Here is a 20,105-nt window from a genome sequence, read left to right as displayed (position 1 = left end):
TCACTGTAACAAGAGTTAGGTGACTTGAAAAACGGTCACGTGATCTACAAAATCGTTTTTGACGTTAAAAAAAAAACGAGTCACGTGATCTTTAAAATCAAATTTAATTATTAAAAATAGTCACGTGACTGTTTGCAGCTTAAAAAGAGTTGTTACATGAGTTGTTAAAAGAGTCACGTGACTGACTTTTCAAAATAATAATTTGACATCTAAAAACAGTCACGTGACCTTTATGATTCGGTTTTGACGTTAAAAAAAAACGAGTCACGTGATCTTTAAAATCAAAATTAATTATTGAAAATAGTCACGTGACTGTTTGCACCTTCAGTCACGTGACTCTAAAAATATACGTCAAAATGTAAAAACTGTCAGGTGACGTTAAGGCACATATTTTAACCTTAAAAACCGGTCACGTGATCTCTCAAATACGATTTCGTCATTTAAAACCGTCACGTGACCTTTAGGATTGCGGTTTGTCGTTAAAATGATTGAAAATCGTCACGTGATCCTTGAAATAACATGTTGACATTTAAAACTGTCACGTGATCTTCAGAATTTTGTTTTGACGTTAAAAACGGGTCACGTGACCTTTAAAAAATAAATTTAATTATTAAAAATTGTCATGCGACTATTTTCACTGTATAAAGAGTCACGTGACCTTTAGCATTCCGTTTTGACGTTAAAACGACTGAAAATTGTCACGTAATTCTCCAAATAACATTTTGACACTTAAAACTGTCACGTGACATTATAAATTCCATTTTCAATCTTAAGAGAGTCACGTGACCTTTAGGATTGCGGTTTGTCGTTGAAAAAGAATTACTAGACATTAAAAAAAAAATGGATTACCGAAAATCGTCACGTGACCATTTTCACTGTAACAAGAGTTAGGTGACTTGAAAAACGGTCACGTGATCTACAAAATCGGTTTTGACGTTAAAAAAAAAACGAGTCACGTGATCTCTAAAATCAAAATTAATTATTGAAAATAGTCACGTGACTGTTTGCACCTTCGGTCACGTGGCTTTAAAAATATAGGTGGTCAGGTGACGTTAAGGATCGTATTTTGATTTTAAGATTAGTCACGTGATCCTCAAATAATATTTTTCATTTACAGTTGCATGACCTTCAATATTCCATTTTGACGTTAAAATGATTGAAAATCGATCAAGTGATCCTTGAAATAATATTTTGACATTTAAAACTGTCACGTGACTTAAAAATAAATTCCATTTTTAATCTTAGGAGAGGCACGTGATCTTCAGGATTCCGTTTTGACGTTAAAAAAGAATCACGTGAAAAATTAAATTTAATTATTAAAAATAGTTATGCGACTATTTTCAGTGTAAAATGTGACCTGACCTTCAGGATTCCGTTTTGACGTTAAAAAAGAGTCACGTGACCTTTAAAAAATAAATTCGTTTATTAAAAATCGTCGTGCGACTATTTTCACTGTAAAACGGGTCACGTGACCTTTAGAATTCCGTTTTGACGTTAAAACGACTGAAAATCGTCACGTAATCCTTTAAATAACAGTTTGAAACTTAAAACTGTCACGTGACATTATGAATTCCGAAAATCGTCACGTGACCATTTTTCACTGTAACAAGAGTTACGGGACTTGAAAAACGGTCACGTGATCTACAAAATTGGTTTTGAAGTTAAAATGATTGAAAATCGTCACGTGATCCTTGAAATAACATTTTGACATTTAAAACTGTCACGTGATCTTCAGGATTTTGTTTTGACGTTAAAAAAGGGTCACGTGACCTTTAAAAAATAAATTTAATTATTAAAAATTGTCATGCGTCAAATGACATTTTGACACTTAAAACTGTCACGTGACATTATAAATTCCATTTTCAATCTTAAGAGAGTCACGTGACCTTTAGGATTGCGGTTTGTCGTTAAAAAAGAATTACTAGACATTAAAAAAAAAATGGACACCGGAAAATCGTCACGTGACCATTTTCACTGTAACAAGAGTTACGGGACTTGAAAAACGGTCACGTGATCTACAAAATCGGTTTTGACGTTAAAAAAAAAACGAGTCACGTGATCTTTAAAATTAAGTTTAATTATTGAAAATAGTCACGTGACCGTTTGCACCTTAAAAGGAGTTGTTACACGAGTTGTTAAAAGAGTCACGTGACTGACTTTTCAAATAATATTTTGACATCTAAAAACAGTCACGTGACCTTTATGATTCGGTTTTGACGTTAAAAATGATTGAAAATCGTCACGTGACCATTTGAACTGTCAAGAGAGTTACGTGTCTTTAAAAATATCTGAAAAACGATCGCGTGATCTACGAAATCGGTTTTGTCGTAAAAAAAAACCGAGTCACGTGATCTTTAAAATCAAATTTAATTATTGAAAATAGTCACGTGACTGTTTGCACCTTCAGTCACGTGGCTTTAAAAATATCGGTGGTCAGGTGACGTTAAGTATCGTATTTTGATTTTAAGATTAGTCACGTGATTTAGTGTTTAAAACTAGAAAAAAACCAGTTCAGGATTCCATTTTGACGTTAAAATGATGGAAAATCGATCAAGTGATCCTTGAAATAATATTTTGACATTTAAAACTGTCACGTGACTTAAAAATAATTTCCATTTTTAATCTTAAGAGAGGCACGTGATCTTCAGGATTCTGTTTTGACGTTAAAAACGGGTCACGTGACCTTTAAAAAATAAATTTAATTATTAAAAATTGTCATGCGACCATTTTCACTGTATAAAGAGTCACGTGACCTTTAGCATTCCGTTTTGATGTTAAAACGACTGAAAATCGTCACGTAATTCTCCAAATAACATTTTGACACTTAAAACTGTCACGTGACATTATAAATTCCATTTTCAATCTTAAGAGAGTCACGTAACCTTAAGGATCTGTTTTGTTGTTAAAAAAAAGGTCAGGTGACTTTAAAAATAAATTTGATTCTTGAAAATCGTCATGCTACTATTTTCACTGTAAAACGGGTCACGTGACCTTTAGAATTCCATTTTGATGTTAAAACGACTGAAAATCGTCACGTAATCCTTTAAATAACAGTTTGAAACTTAAAACTGTCACATGACATTATGAATTCCATTTTCAATCTTAAGAGAGTCACGTGACGTTAAGAATGACATTTTAATCTTACAAATAGTTACGTGATTTAGTGTATCAGTTTAAATCTAAAAAAACGGTCACGTGATCTTAAGAATTCTGTTTTGACGTAAAAAAAAGAGTCACGTGACCTTTAAAAAATAAATTTGATTATTAAAAATCGTCATGCGACTATTTTCAGTGTAAAACGGGTCACGTGGTCTTTAGAATTCCGTTTTGACGTTAAAACGACTGAAAATCGTCACGTAATTCTCCAAATAATATTTTGACACTTAAAACTGACACGTGACATTATAAATTCGATTTTTAATCTTAAGAGAGTCACGTGACCATCAGGATCTGTTTTGACGTTAAAAAAGGGTCACGTGACGTTAACAATGACATTTTAATCTTCAAGTAGTTACGTGATTTAGTGTAACAGTTTAAAACTAAAGAAAACGGCCACGTGACCTTTAGAATTCCGTTTTGACGTTGAAATGACTAAAAATCGTCACGTAATCCTTTAAATAACATTTTGACACTTAAAACTGTCACGTGACATTATAAATTCCATTTTCAATCTTAAGAGAGTAACGTGACCTTCAGGATTCTGTTTTGACGTTAAAAAAGAGTAACGTGACCTTTAAAAAAATAAATTTAATTATTAAAAATCGTCATGCGACTATTTTCAGTGTAAAACGGGTCACGTGGTCTTTAGAATTCCGTTTTGACGTTAAAACGACTGAAAATCGATCAAGTAATCCTTGAAATAACATTTTGACACTTAAAACTGTCACGTGACATTATAAATCCCGTTTTTAATCTTAAGAGAGTCACGTGACCTTCAGGATTCTATTTTGACGTTTAAAAAAGTCATGTGACCTTTAAAAAACATAAATTTGATTATTAAATATCGTCGTGCGACTATTTTCAGTGTAAAATGGGTCACGTGGTCTTTAGAATTCCGTTTTGACGTTAAAACGACTGAAAATCGATCAAGTAATCCTTGAAATAACATTTTGACACTTAAAACTGTCACGTGACATTATAAATCCCGTTTTTAATCTTAAGAGAGTCACGTGACTTTCAGGATTCTATTTTGACGTTTAAAAAAGTCATGTGACCTTTAAAAAACATAAATTTGATTATTAAATATCGTCGTGCGACTATTTTCAGTGTAAAATGGGTCATGTGGTCTTTAGAATTCCGTTTTGACGTTAAAACGACTGAAAATCGATCAACTGATCCTTGAAATAACATTTTGACACTTAAAACTGTCACGTGACATCATAAATCCCGTTTTTAATCTTAAGAGAGTCACGTGACCTTCAGTATCTGTTTTGGCGTTAAAAAAAGTGTCACGTGACGTTAACAATGACATTTTAATCTTACAAATAGTTACGCGATTTAGTGTATTAGTTTAAATCTAAAAAACGGTCACGTGATCTTAAGAATTCTGTTTTGACGTTAAAAAAGAGTCACGTGACCTTTAAAAAATAAATTTGATTATTAAAAATCGTCATGCGACTATTTTCAGTGTAAAACGGGTCACGTGGTCTTTAGAATTCCGTTTTGACGTTAAAACGACTGAAAATCGTCACGTAATTCTCCAAATAATATTTTGACACTTAAAACTGACACGTGACATTATAAATTCGATTTTTAATCTTAAGAGAGTCACGTGACCATCAGGATCTGTTTTGGCGTTAAAAAAGGGTCACGTGACGTTAACAATGACATTTTAATCTTCAAGTAGTTACGTGATTTAGTGTAACAGTTTAAAACTAAAGAAAACGGCCACGTGACCTTTAGAATTCCGTTTTGACGTTGAAATGACTAAAAATCGTCACGTAATCCTTTAAATAACATTTTGACACTTAAAACTGTCACGTGACATTATAAATTCCATTTTCAATCTTAAGAGAGTAACGTGACCTTCAGGATTCTGTTTTGACGTTAAAAAAGAGTAACGTGACCTTTAAAAAATAAATTTAATTATTAAAAATCGTCATGCGACTATTTTCAGTGTAAAACGGGTCACGTGGTCTTTAGAATTCCGTTTTGACGTTAAAACGACTGAAAATCGATCAAGTAATCCTTGAAATAACATTTTGACACTTAAAACTGTCACGTGACATTATAAATCCCGTTTTTAATCTTAAGAGAGTCACGTGACCTTCAGGATTCTATTTTGACGTTTAAAAAAGTCATGTGACCTTTAAAAAACATAAATTTGATTATTAAATATCGTCGTGCGACTATTTTCAGTGTAAAATGGGTCACGTGGTCTTTAGAATTCCGTTTTGACGTTAAAACGACTGAAAATCGATCAACTGATCCTTAAAATAACATTTTGACACTTAAAACTGTCACGTGACATTATAAATTCGATTTTTAATCTTAAGAGAGTCACGTGACCTTCAGTATCTGTTTTGGCGTTAAAAAAAGTGTCACGTGACGTTAACAATGACATTTTAATCTTACAAATAGTTACGCGATTTAGTGTATCAGTTTAAATCTAAAAAAAAACCGGTCACGTGATCTTCAGGATTCTTGTTTTGACGTTAAAAAAGAGTCACGTGACCTTTAAAAAATAAATTTGATTATTAAAAATCGTCGTGCGACTATTTTCAGTGTAAAACGGGTCACGTGACCTTTAGTTTTTCTTTTTATAAAACTTCCTGTATTTCCTGAGAGACGATTTTCCAGGATATAGTTTATGGAGCAAACTGGGATTATTTTTGGGCGTAGGTGATTAAAATTTGTGTATTAAAACCTGAATCACCCTGTATAAGTTCCATGTCACACACTGACGTGTGTGGGGCTGCCAAAGTCTGCCAAGTCCAAAGGCAGCTCCTGGGACGAAACACACACATACTACGTCATTTACCTCTTCTCAGTTATTATTAGCGCCATCTCTTAGAGTTTACTTACAACTGAAGCTTTTTTTGGCTTTTTTTTCGGGTGTTACTTTAATTATATTGCGTTGCCTGTCTGTATTTATCATTTAGACCTTAACTAGATAAAGAGTCTAATGCCCGTATTTATAAACAATGCTTCGCTCGTTCTCAGACTTGAGTCATACTCAAGTACAGTTTTTTGTTTTATAAACCTAACTTAACCTCTAAGGCATACTTCTGTCGTGCTTACATCGAGACTTGCTCAAGTTAGGTATTGACCTGACTTGAGCATTGCTTGGTTTCATTTTTGACGTTTCAAGATAAAACTGTCGAAAATTGAAAGTTAGAGGGTTTAAAAACTCAAATCAAAACACAATAAAAAAATCAAAAAGTTTGTGGTTTATTTAGTCAACTTTTCAGGAAATAGATACTGTGTAAGTATAGTATAGTAACCACAAATTGTTCAAGTATAAACAAGATATATAAATATATCTTCAATATAATTAATAATTGCAGTATGGCACATGCTGATATAGAGGATACAGATGAATTTTTGGAATACATCAATGATGAAAATATGTTACAAAGGTGGGCCTCCTCCAGTTGCTAGTCGGTGAAATGTTTGTTCTTTGTTTTGTCTTCTTTTTCTACGATATAAAATTATAGAGCAACCCACATAAACATTTTTATTGATCATCTTACTTCTGTTTTAAATTATTCCACAGTTTCTTACGTTTGACAGCATTCCTGGGCACAGTTATTATAGATCCTTGGGAATTATACTCCGTAGCAATTTCTGTCCATTCTGCTTGTTTTTTTTTTGTACAGTTGCTGCGTCGTTCGTTTGTCCTCCACTAATTTGTGTTTGTCTACTAAATTAGCCAACAAAAGCTTCTCTTTTTGGGTATAGGCTGTTATTTTAGCCATCAAAAAATTTCTTTATGATCCTATAGGCATATAGATGGTAAAGATATATATAAAATTATTGTTGAATACTTACCTCAAGGGAAATAATAAATATTTAAAAAAGAAAACCACCAAGCCAAACCAAATTCAAATAACTTACAATCAACGCTCAAACAAGAACTTCCGCGTTCCAGGTAAATTGCCAAACATTTTTGACATTGGCAATAATGGTAACACGAAAGTTACTAGAAAATGAAGTTGAAAAATTAAAAATTACTAGCAAAACTATCTTTGGTTATGCTTTGCCGAGAATTACCGAAGTTTTGTTTATAAAACTTGTGTCGTACTCAAGACTCGAGACGTACTTCGCGAAGTTGTACTTGAGTATGAGATTGAGATTCGTTTATAAATACGGGCATTAATGTAGTGGTATTTCAGTTACAATCCCTTATCAAAGCTAATGACAACCTGCAAACGTTCTTCAACCATCCCATAGTAAAACCATTGGTACACATCGTATTGAGGTTATACACTTTCGTTTTTATGGGCTGGTCTTTACTGCCGTTCGCCTATTTGCAGTTTCCCCGGTAAATTAACACAATTTTCCGCTGAACTTTTAACCGAATTTTATCCGAATTTCAGGTATTGGAAAGCCTTCTCCAATTGCAGTTACGCCGGTTTCTTTGTGTTCTACCTCTGGCCCGTTCTCTACGGTCCGGTATTGCGTAAATTGATCGGGAAAAAGAAAAAGGCTTAACCTAAATTTTAAGAGTTTTAACGTTACAATGCAACAGCAGCACAATTTAACTTTTGTACTTAACCGCGGTGCTTTAATTTATTTACACGAACATTATCTTCTTAATATTACCGTAGTTAGCCGTCCTTGGTTGTTTTTCTTTATACTGGGTGGCCCAAAATAGGGGTCAGAGTGAGATATTTTTTAGTTTAATTTGAGAGTAATAATCGGCCAATTTTTATGTACAGGGTGTCTACGTTAATGAGACAGCACTTTAGGCCAAAATTGATGTAATAGTTCACCTGTGCAGTATTAAGCCCATTGTGTGATTTTGCAGTTCAATCTACCTTTTTCACGTCACGTGACGTGTGTATTTTGCTATCACCTTTGCCTAAATTCGATTTAGTGAATTTTGATATTTTTCTGGTCACGTGACTGATGTCACTTTGCCTTTACAGTGTTGCAAAATTCAAACTTTAATTCACCTTTTTCTAATTTAGATTTAGCAATTTTTGACAATTCAAATTAGCTTTTTATGACCACGTGACTGTTTTTGACTAGTGTCACTACCTTTATAGTGTTACAAGGTCAAAAATTACATTTTTAAGGTCACTGTCAAAATTCCATTTAGCAAATTTTGACAGATCAAATTTCCTTTTTCTGGTCACGTGACTGTTTTTGACTAGTCTCACTTTGACTTTACAGTGTTGCAAGCTCAGAAATTTCATTTCCATGTCACGTGACAAGTATTTTTCAATTTTAGCTTTCACCACTTTCTAAATTCCATTTAGCAAATTTTGACAGCTCAAATTACCTTTTTTCTGGTCACGTGACTGTTTTTTAACTAGTTCACTTTGCCTTTACAGTGTTGCAACCTCAGAAATTGCATTTTCCTTGTCACGTGACTAGTATTTCTCAATTTTAGTGTTTCCCACTGTCTAAATTCCATTTAGCAAATTTTGACAGCTCAAATTACCTTTTTCTAGTCACGTGACTGTTTTTGACTAATGTCACTTTGCCTTTGCAGTGTTGCAACCTCAAAAATTGCATTTTTCTTGTCACGTGACTAGTATTTCTCAATTTTAGTGTTTCCCACTGTCTAAATTCCATTTAGCAAATTTTGACAGCTCAAATTACCTTTTTCTAGTCACGTGACTGTTTTTGACTAGTCTCACTTTGACTTTACAGTGTTGCAAGCTCAGAAACTGCATTTTCCTTGTCACGTGACAAGTATTTTACAACTTTAGCTTTCACCACTGTCGAAATTCGATTTAGCAAATTTTGACAGCTCAAATTACCTTTTTCTAGTCACGTGACTGTTTTTGACTAGTCTCACTTTGACTTTACAGTGTTGCAATCTCAGAAATTGCATTTTCCTTGTCACGTGACTAGTATTTTTCAATTTTAGCTTTCACCACTTTCTAAATTCCATTTAGCGAATTTTGACAGCTCAAATTACCTTTTTTCTGGTCACGTGACTGTTTTTTAACTAGTTCACTTTGCCTTTACAGTGTTGCAACCTCAGAAATTGCATTTTCCTTGTCACGTGACTAGTATTTCTCAATTTTAGTGTTTCCCACTGTCTAAATTCCATTTAGCAAATTTTGACAGCTCAAATTACCTTTTTCTAGTCACGTGACTGTTTTTGACTAATGTCACTTTGACTTTACAGTGTTGCAATCTCAGAAATTGCATTTTCCTTGTCACGTGACTAGTATTTTTCAATTTTAGCTTTCACCACTTTCTAAATTCCATTTAGCGAATTTTGACAGCTCAAATTACCTTTTTTCTGGTCACGTGACTGTTTTTTAACTAGTTCACTTTGCCTTTACAGTGTTGCAACCTCAGAAATTGCATTTTCCTTGTCACGTGACTAGTATTTCTCAATTTTAGTGTTTCCCACTGTCTAAATTCCATTTAGCAAATTTTGACAGCTCAAATTACCTTTTTCTAGTCACGTGACTGTTTTTGACTAGTCTCACTTTGTCTTTACAATGTTGCAATCTCAGAAATTGCATTTTCCTTGTCACGTGACTAGTATTTTTCAATTTTAGCTTTCACCACTTTCTAAATTCCATTTAGCGAATTTTGACAGCTCAAATTTCCTTTTTCTGGTCACGTGACTGTTTTTAACTAGTTCACTTTGCCTTTACAGTGTTGCAAGCTCAGAAATTGCATTTCCATGTCACGTGACGAGTATTTTACAACTTTAGCTTTCACCACTGTCGAAATTCGATTTAGCAAATTTTGACAGCTCAAATTTCCTTTTTCTGGTCACGTGACTGTTTTCGACTAGTCTCACTTTGACTTTACAGTGTTGCAAGCTCAGAAATTTCATTTCCATGTCACGTGACAAGTATTTTTCAATTTTAGCTTTCACCACTGTCTTAATTCCATTTAGCAAATTTTGACAGCTCAAATTACCTTTTTCTAGTCACGTGACTGTTTTTGACTAGTCTCACTTTGTCTTTACAATGTTGCAAGCTCAGAAATTTCATTTCCATGTCACGTGACAAGTATTTTTCAATTTTAGCTTTCACCACTGTCTTAATTCCATTTAGCGAATTTTGACAGCTCAAATTACCTTTTTTCTGGTCACGTGACTGTTTTTTAACTAGTTCACTTTGCCTTTACAGTGTTGCAACCTCGAGTTATAGTATTTCTCAATTTTAGTGTTTCCCACTGTCTAAATTCCATTTAGCAAATTTTGACAGCTCAGATTACCTTTTTCTGATCATGTGACTGTTTTTGACTCATGTCACTTTGCCTTTACAGTGTTGCAAGCTCAGAAATTTCATTTCCATGTCACGTGACAAGTATTTTTCAATTTTAGCTTTCACCACTGTCTAAATTCCATTTAGCGAATTTTGACAGCTCAAATTACCTTTTTTCTGGTCACGTGACTGTTTTTCACTAATATCACTTTGGCTTTACAGTGTTGCAAGCTCAAAAATTGCATTTTCATGTCATGTGACGAGTATTTTACAATATTAGCTTTCACCACTGTCTAAATTCCATTTAGCAAATTTTGACAGCTCATATTACCTTTTTTCTGGTCACGTGACTGTTTTTTTTAAACTAGTTCAGTTTGCCTTTACAGTGTTGCAAGCTCAGAAATTGCATTTTCCTTCTCACGTGACAAGTATTTTACAATTTCAGCTTACACCACTGCCTTAATTCCATTTAGCGAATTTTGACAGTTCAAACTACCTTTTTCTGGTCACGTGACTGTTTTTGACTAGTGGCACTTTGCCTTTACAGTGTTGCAACCTCAGAAATTGCATTTTCATGTCACGTGACGAGTATTTTACAATTTTAGCTTACACCACTGTCTTAATTCCATTTAGCAAATTTTGACAACTCAAATTACCTTTTTCTAGTCACGTGACTGTTTTTGACTAATGTCACTTTGCTTTTACAGTGTTGCAAGCTCAGAAATTTCATTTCCATGTCATGTGACAAGTATTTTTCAATTTTAGCTTTAACCACTGTCTTAATTCCATTTAGCCAATTTTGACAGCTTAAATTACCTTTTTTCTGGTCACGTGACTGTTTTTTAACTAGTTCACTTTGCCTTTACAGTGTTGCAACCTCAGAAATTGCATTTCCATGTCACGTGACAAGTATTTTACAATTTTAGCTTTCACCACTGTCTAAATTCCATTTAGCAAATTTTGACAGTTCAAACTACCTTTTTCTAGTCACGTGACTGTTTTTGACTAATGTCACTTTGCCTTTACAGTGTTGCAAGCTCAGAAATTGCATTTTCCTTGTCACGTGACAAGTATTTTACAATTTTAGCGTTCACCACTGTCTAAATTCCATTTAGCAAATTTTGACAGCTCATATTACCTTTTTTCTGGTCACGTGACTGTTTTTTAACCTGTTCACTTTGGCTTTACAGTGTTGCAAGCACAGAAATTACATTTTTAAGGTCATGTGACAAGTATTTTACAATTTCAGCTTACACCACTGCCTTAATTCCATTTAGCGAATTTTGACAGATCAAATTTCCTTTTTCTGGTCACGTGACTGTTTTTAACTAATGTCACTTTGCCTTTACAGTGTTGCAAGCTCAGAAACTGCATTTCCATGTCACGTGACAAGTATTTTACAATTTTCATTTTCACCACTGTCTAAGTTCTATTTATTGAATTTTGACAACTCAAATTTCCTTTTTCTGGTCACGTGACTGTTTTTTAACTAGTTCACTTTGCCTTTACAGTGTTGCAACCTCAGAAATTGCATTTTCCTTGTCACGTGACTAGTATTTCTCAACTTTAGTGTTTCCCACTGTCTAAATTCCATTTAGCAAATTTTGACAGCTCCAATTACCTTTTTCTAGTCACGTGACTGTTTTTGACTAATGTCACTTTGCCTTTACAGTGTTGCAACCTCAGAAATTGCATTTTCCTTGTCACGTGACTAGTATTTCTCAATTTTAGTGTTTCCCACTGTCTAAATTCCATTTAGCAAATTTTGACAGCTCAAATTACCTTTTTCTAGTCACGTGACTGTTTTTGACTAGTCTCACTTTGCCTTTACAGTGTTGCAACCTCAGAAATTGCATTTTCCTTGTCACGTGACTAGTATTTCTCAATTTTAGTGTTTCCCACTGTCTAAATTCCATTTAGCAAATTTTGACAGCTCCAATTACCTTTTTCTAGTCACGTGACTGTTTTTGACTAATGTCACTTTGCCTTTACAGTGTTGCAACCTCAGAAATTGCATTTTCCTTGTCACGTGACTAGTATTTCTCAATTTTAGTGTTTCCCACTGTCTAAATTCCATTTAGCAAATTTTGACAGCTCAAATTACCTTTTTCTAGTCACGTGACTGTTTTTGACTAGTCTCACTTTGACTTTACAGTGTTGCAAGCTCAGAAACTGCATTTTCCTTGTCACGTGACAAGTATTTTACAACTTTAGCTTTCACCACTGTCGAAATTCGATTTAGCAAATTTTGACAGCTCAAATTTCCTTTTTCTGGTCACGTGACTGTTTTTGACTAGTCTCACTTTGACTTTACAGTGTTGCAAGCTCAGAAATTTCATTTCCATGTCACGTGACAAGTATTTTTCAATTTTAGCTTTCACCACTGTCTAAATTCCATTTAGCGAATTTTGACAGCTCAAATTACCTTTTTTCTGGTCACGTGACTGTTTTTTAACTAGTTCACTTTGCCTTTACAGTGTTGCAACCTCAGAAATTGCATTTTCCTTGTCACGTGACTAGTATTTCTCAATTTTAGTGTTTCCCACTGTCTAAATTCCATTTAGCAAATTTTGACAGCTCAAATTACTTTTTCTAGTCACGTGACTGTTTTTGACTAGTCTCACTTTGTCTTTACAATGTTGCAATCTCAGAAATTGCATTTTCCTTGTCACGTGACTAGTATTTTTCAATTTTAGCTTTCACCACTTTCTAAATTCCATTTAGCAAATTTTGACAGCTCAAATTTTCTTTTTCTGGTCACGTGACTGTTTTTGACTAATGTCACTTTGCTTTTACAGTGTTGCAAGCTCAGAAATTGCATTTTCCTTGTCACGTGACAAGTATTTTACAACTTTAACTTTCACCACTGTCGAAATTCGATTTAGAGAATTTTGACAGCTCAAATTACCTTTTTCTGGTCACGTGACTGTTTTTGACTAGTCTCACTTTGTCTTTACAATGTTGCAATCTCAGAAATTGCATTTTCCTTGTCACGTGACTAGTATTTCTCAATTTTAGTGTTTCCCACTGTCTAAATTCCATTTAGCAAATTTTGACAGCTCCAATTACCTTTTTCTAGTCACGTGACTGTTTTTGACTAATGTCACTTTGCCTTTGCAGTGTTGCAACCTCAGAAATTGCATTTTCCTTGTCACGTGACTAGTATTTCTCAATTTTAGTGTTTCCCACTGTCTAAATTCCATTTAGCAAATATTGACAGCTCAAATTACCTTTTTCTAGTCACGTGACTGTTTTTGACTAGTCTCACTTTGTCTTTACAATGTTGCAAGCTCAGAAATTTCATTTCCATGTCACGTGACAAGTATTTTTCAATTTTAGCTTTCACCACTGTCTTAATTCCATTTAGCGAATTTTGACAGCTCAAATTACCTTTTTTCTGGTCACGTGACTGTTTTTTAACTAGTTCACTTTGCCTTTACAGTGTTGCAAGCTCAGAAATTGCATTTACATGTCATGTGACGAGTATTTTACAACTTTAGCTTTCACCACTGTCGAAATTCGATTTAGCAAATTTTGACAGCTCAAATTTCCTTTTTCTGGTCACGTGACTGTTTTTGACTAGTCTCACTTTGACTTTACAGTGTTGCAATCTCAGAAATTGCATTTTCCTTGTCACGTGACTAGTATTTTTCAATTTTAGCTTTCACCACTGTCTTAATTCCATTTAGCGAATTTTGACAGCTCAAATTACCTTTTTTCTGGTCACGTGACTGTTTTTTAACTAGTTCACTTTGCCTTTACAGTGTTGCAACCTCAGAAATTGCATTTTCCTTGTCACGTGACAAGTATTTCTCAATTTTAGTGTTTCCCACTGTCTAAATTCCATTTAGCAAATTTTGACAGCTCAAATTACCTTTTTCTAGTCACGTGACTGTTTTTGACTAATGTCACTTTGCCTTTGCAGTGTTGCAACCTCAAAAATTGCATTTTTCTTGTCACGTGACTAGTATTTCTCAATTTTAGTGTTTCCCACTGTCTAAATTCCATTTAGCAAATTTTGACAGCTCAAATTACCTTTTTCTAGTCACGTGACTGTTTTTGACTAATGTCACTTTGCCTTTGCAGTGTTGCAACCTCAAAAATTGCATTTTTCTTGTCACGTGACTAGTATTTCTCAATTTTAGTGTTTCCCACTGTCTAAATTCCATTTAGCAAATTTTGACAGCTCAAATTACCTTTTTCTGGTCACGTGACTGTTTTTGACTAGTCTCACTTTGGCTTTACAGTGTTGCAAGCTCAGAAATTGCATTTCCTTGTCACGTGACGAGTATTTTACAATTTTAGCTTACACCACTGTCTTAATTCCATTTAGCAAATTTTGACAGCTCAAATTACCTTTTTCTGGTCACGTGACAATTTTTGACTAGTGTCACTTTGCTTTTACAGTGTTGCAAGCTCAGAAATTGCATTTTCCTTGTCACGTGACTAGTATTTTTCAATTTTAGTGTTTCCCACTGTCTAAATTCGATTAAGCGAATTTTCACAGTTCAAACTACCTTTTTCCAGTCACGTGATTGTTTTTGAGTAGTGTCACTCAGAAATTACCGTTTATTAATTATTATTAGCGGCTCAATCTTCAAGATTTAAATGTGAAATTATGAAAATTTTAAAAAACCAAGTCCATAGCTTCGTAAATAAATTTACAGAAAAGTGACGTGTCACTGGGTTCAAAATGCCAGAAATCAGAAAATCCAAATGGGACACTCTGTATACATATTTAGATCGGTGGATTGCGCACACTCAGGGCTACACAGAGTGACCCGAAAATGAGGTAATACTTGATGTGACCCACTAAAAACAGTTTAGTAGTTGTTATGTCACAAAATGATTGATTTTGAATAAAATTCACTGCTCCGGACCTGTTCAGTGCACGATCAGGGTCTAACCGAGGAAACTTTTGTCAATTTCCGAAACACTTAAAAATGGGGAATTTTAGGAAGATGGTTTGGCAACATTGCAAAATTTTTATCATAAATTAGGAATTGCTGGCAGAAATTTGGTGAAAATCACCAAAATGCACAATTTTGCAAAGATATGATTAAAATAAGGTAAAACGTCAGTTTTGGCAACACTGCGAAAATATGGTAAAAATGCTGCACATGTAACTTAGATATGATTGACGTAAATCGCTTTTCCTTAATTTTATACTAATTTACAATTGATATTGGTTTCACTGAAAACCTTTTAATTTGATAATTAAAAGTATTATTGAACCATTTAGGCTTCCATAACCAACTTAATAAGCTGCAAACCCAATAAACTAGCACAAACTGATAAGGGGTTTTTTTATATACAGGGAGGTCCAGTTTTAAATGTCAATAATTCGCCCATCAAAAAATACATTCCTTGAAATTTCAGTTTAAAAAAAATCGATTTTTTTGTCATAACTGTCAGACCGTTGAGCAGATACAGATGGTTTAACCAAGGTTGGTTAAGTGCCAAAACCAACCCAAAAATCACTTGATTTGATGGAATTTTTGGAAACTTTGGAATGTTCCCTACAATTTTGTTTCTAATCACTTTTACTGTCACTTGTCAAATAACCGAGTTATTGACGTTTAACCAAAATGCTGCCCAGCTAATTGGGTTTTGACAATTTTGTAGTTAACGGTCAACTTTGACGCCCTCTAGCGGCCAAACGCTGAAATCGATCACTTGATTTAATGGTATTTTTGGAAACCTCAGAATGTTCCCTACAATTTTGTTTCTAATTACTTTTACTGTCACTTGTATGTATAACCGAGTTATTGACGTTTAAACTGAGGGCTGCGCAGCTGATTGGTTTTGACAATTTTGTAGTTAACGGTCAACTTTGACGCCCTCTAGCGGCCAAACGGTGAAACCGATCACTTAATTTAATGGTATTTTTGGAAATCTCAGAATGTTCCCTACAATTTTGTTTCTAATCACTTTTACTGTCACTTGTCAAATAACCGAGTTATTGACGTTTAACCAGAGTGCTGCCCAGCTGATTGGTTTTGACAATTTTGAAGTTAACGGTCAACTTTGACGGCTTCTAGCGGCCAAACGATGAAATCGATCACTTGATTAAATGGTATTTTTGGAAACCTCAGAATGTTCCCTACAATTTTGTTTCTAATCACTTTTACTGTCACTTGTCAAATAACCGAGTTATTGACGTTTAACCAGAGTGCTGCGCAGCTGATTGGTTTTGACAATTTTGTAGTTAACGGCCAACTTTGACGCCCTCTAGCGGCCAAACGGTGAAATCGATCACTTGATTTAATCGTATTTTTGGAAACCTCAGAATGTTCCCTACAATTTTGTTTCTAATCACTTTTACTGTCACTTGTCAAATAACCGAGTTATTGACGTTTAACCAGAGTGCTGCCCAGCTGATTGGTTTTGACAATTTTGTAGTTAACGGTCAACTTTGACGCCCTCTAGCGGCCAAACGGTGAAACCGATCACTTAATTTAATGGTATTTTTGGAAATCTCAGAATGTTCCCTACAATTTTGTTTCTAATCACTTTTACTGTCACTTGTCAAATAACCGAGTTATTGACGTTTAACCAGAGTGCTGCGCAGCTGATTGGTTTTGACAATTTTGAAGTTAACGGTCAACTTTGACGGCTTCTAGCGGCCAAACGATGAAATCGATCACTTGATTAAATGGTATTTTTGGAAACCTCAGAATGTTCCCTACAATTTTGTTTCTAATCACTTTTACTGTCACTTGTCAAATAACCGAGTTATTGACGTTTAACCAGAGTGCTGCGCAGCTGATTGGTTTTGACAATTTTGTAGTTAACGGTCAACTTTGACGCCCTCTAGCGGCCAAACGGTGAAATCGATCACTTGATTTAATGGTATTTTTGGAAACGTCGGAATGTTCCCTACAATTTTGTTTCTAATCACTTTTACTGTCACTTGTCAAATAACCGAGTTATTGACGTTTAACCAGAATGCTGCCTAGCTGATTGGTTTTGACAATTTTGTAGTTAACGGTCAACTTTGACGCCCTCTAGCGGCCAAACGGTGAAATCGATCACTTGATTTAATGGTATTTTTGGAAACCTCGGAATGTTCTTTAAAATTTTATTTCTAATCACTTTTACTGTCACTTGTCAAATAACCGAGTTATTGACGTTTAACCAGAGTGCTGCGCAGCTGATTGATTTTGACAATTTTGTAGTTAACGGTCAACTTTGACGCCCTCTAGCGGCCAAACGCTGAAATCGATCACTTGATTTAATCGTATTTTTGGAAACCTCAGAATGCTCCCTACAATTTTGTTTCTAATCACTTTTACTGTCACTTGTCAAATAACCGAGTTATTGACGTTTAACCAGAGTGCTGCCCAGCTGATTGGTTTTGACAATTTTGTAGTTAACGGTCAACTTTGACGCCCTCTAGCGCCCAAACGGTGAACTCGATCACTTGATTTAATGGTATTTTTGGAAACCTCGGAATGTTGTCTACAATTTTATTTCTAATCACTTTTACTGTCACTTGTCAAATAACCGAGTTATTGACGTTTAACCAGAGTGCTGCGCAGCTGATTGGTTTTGACAATTTTGTAGTTAACGGTCAACTTTGACGCCCTCTAGCGGCCAAACGGTGAAATCGATCACTTGATTTAATGGTATTTTTGGAAACCTCAGAATGTTCCTTACAATTTTGTTTCTAATCACTTTTACTGTCACTTGTCAAATAAGTGTGCTGCCGCAGCTGATTGGTTTTGAATTAACCATCACAGGGTGGTTTGAAAAATGTACTTTTTCTTTTTTTTTTTTTTGAGCAAAGTATTACGGAGATAAATCCAACAACAGGGTGTTCCATTTAAAAAAGTTGCGTTCAAATATTTAGAGCAAATTTTACAACTTTTGTATAAACAAAAAAGTTAAAAGGGAGGGCCATTTATAATGAGACACCCTGTACAAAAAGTGGTGTTTTTTTTTTCAAGCTGCCACTTGCTTGGGACACTCTGTATAATTGTGGTTATAAAGTGGAAACAGTGTGTGTGTAACACGTGGTACTCACACTGTGGTACTGACAGTTATGACTGATTTTTTGAAATTTGAAGGACTGCGTCAAATGTCATCTTACTTTTTGACGGGCGAATTATTTAAAACTGGACCACCCTGTATTTAAGGTTGAAAGAAATTCACTGAAACCTTTAAGACCCTTAGAGAACTGATATGTATGTTGTAGTTGGGGGTTAATTATTTTTTGATATTCTTAGTAGTAAACTTAATAATAAAATTAGCAATTACGCTACAATTTAAAGATTTACACGTGTTGATTACTAATTATAAGGGTGTTGTGAACTTTTTAGCTCAGTTAGGTTAGGTTAGGTTTATTGTAGATGTACCTAATGCCAAAATTGCAGATAATATATTTAGAATATTGTTGTTTTAATTATTAATTACACTGAATTGTTACCTTTCAAAAGAAACGGTTGGGCATTTTTGGAGGAGAGTGAACATTCCCGTCCCCGAGCCGCACGGCTTGCCGACCATTAGATCGCTAGAAGGATTAGACAAATCGTCCGTTTTTCCTAAAAATACAGAAAAATACGTCAATCAATACGGATGTAATAAGGGAAGTATGCACCGCATTGTTAATATATGAGTCTTAAGTTCTTTTCGACTGATCTGGCAACACCGCAAATATTTTAGAAAGAAACAAATTTCCACTAAAAATATTAAGCCGTTCTTTAAATACTTCTAATATACCATCACCCTGTATAACACGATAGAAGTGTCATGCGTAAAACAGCATGGCGACTGAACAAATGGATGACGTTTTATGGAACATATCTGTATCTGTCTTTGGGTGTCAAGGTTTTAGTATTATGGGGGTTTTCACGCTCCCCGGAACGAATGTGACGTAATTTGACTGACTGTCAAACGTCAAATTGCATGCCACTGTAACGTCACTTTCGCTCTGCTCCTTCCATAGAGCGTGAAAACGAATGACGGCCAATGAAAAGAGACTAAATTACAGTTAATTAGTGGCTGCTTTTAAAAAGTAACATTATTATTCTAAAAATACCGAATTCCGAGAGTCAAAAGTGAAAAAAAACCGTTTCCAGGATGTTCTAGAAGCTAGTTCGGAACGTTGCCAAAGGTTCTAGAACGTTCTGACTATTTCTAGACACTTTATCAAAGATCTGGAAGGTTTTGAAGCTCTAAAAGATTATGTCAAGCTTCAGAAGCTTCTTCAAAAATTTGAAACGTTGCCAAATGCTCTAGAAAGTTCTGAATAGTTCTAGAAGCTTCATCAAAGATCTGGAGATTTTTGATATGATGCAGAAGAATCTAGAACGTTCTGACAAGTTTTAGAAGCTTCCACAAAGGTCTGAAAGGTTTGGGAACGTTGCGAAAGGCTCTAGAACTTTCGGAGTAGTTCTAGAAGCTACATCAAAGATCTGGAAGATTTTTAAATATTGCAGAAGGCTTTAAAATGTTTTGACAAGTTCTAGAAGCTTCTGCAACGCTCTAGATAGTTTGGAAACGTTACCAAAGGATCTAGAACGTTCTGAGTAGTTCTAGAAGCTTCATCAAAGATTTTGCAATGTTGCAGAAGATTCTACAATGTTCTGACTAGTTCTAGAAACTTTTGCAAAAGTCTGGAATGTTTGGAAACGTTGCCAAAAGCTCTAAAACGTTCTGACCAGTTCTAGAAGCTTCTGCAAAGGTCTGGATAGTTTGAAAACGTTGCCAAAGGCTTTAGAATGTTCTGACTAGTTCTAGAAGCTTTTGCAAAGATCT

The 20,105-nt window shown here is 34.6% G+C and overlaps 2 protein-coding genes and 1 long non-coding RNA gene across 7 annotated transcripts in view; 1 reads left to right on the top strand and 2 right to left on the bottom strand.

The window, feature by feature from the left end:
• Positions 1-18,750, top strand: part of nes (lysophosphatidylcholine acyltransferase 3 protein nessy) — a 31,387-nt gene extending 12,637 nt beyond the window's left edge. The window contains exons 7-9 of one of the 4 annotated variants that reach the window (XR_014177624.1): positions 7,335-7,483; positions 7,539-8,240; positions 11,567-18,750. Coding sequence is in view for 1 of the 4 variants with exons in the window: in XM_081975753.1 (XP_081831879.1) it covers positions 7,335-7,483; positions 7,539-7,653 (264 nt within the window). In the remaining 3 variants the exon portion in view is untranslated. Of the gene's footprint in view, positions 1-7,334; positions 7,484-7,538 lie in introns of all 4 variants that reach the window. The other 3 variants (XR_014177622.1, XR_014177623.1, XM_081975753.1) reach the window with 3 other exon arrangements.
• The window catches only part of Polr1A (RNA polymerase I subunit RpI1), a 94,143-nt gene that overhangs the window by 5,180 nt on the left and 68,858 nt on the right, over positions 1-20,105 (bottom strand). The window contains exon 27 of one of the 2 annotated variants that reach the window (XM_081975749.1): positions 18,775-18,889. In XM_081975749.1, the coding sequence (XP_081831875.1) occupies positions 18,775-18,889 (115 nt within the window). Of the gene's footprint in view, positions 1-18,707; positions 18,890-20,105 lie in introns of those variants that run through there. The other variant, XM_081975750.1, reaches the window with a different exon arrangement.
• LOC145726598 (uncharacterized) lies at positions 6,370-7,341 on the bottom strand. Its single transcript, XR_014177627.1, has 3 exons — positions 6,991-7,341; positions 6,693-6,937; positions 6,370-6,637 (listed from the first exon to the last, which is right to left on the bottom strand). It is a non-coding gene; the product is annotated as an uncharacterized LOC145726598 (long non-coding RNA).

Source organism: Ips typographus, linkage group LG3, assembly GCF_016097725.1.
Source record: "Ips typographus isolate SLU linkage group LG3, UJ_Ityp_2.0, whole genome shotgun sequence".
Taxonomy (NCBI): domain Eukaryota; kingdom Metazoa; phylum Arthropoda; class Insecta; order Coleoptera; family Curculionidae; genus Ips; species Ips typographus.
Note: the sequence above shows the minus strand (reverse complement) of the source record. Positions and strands in the feature narration are given on the sequence as shown.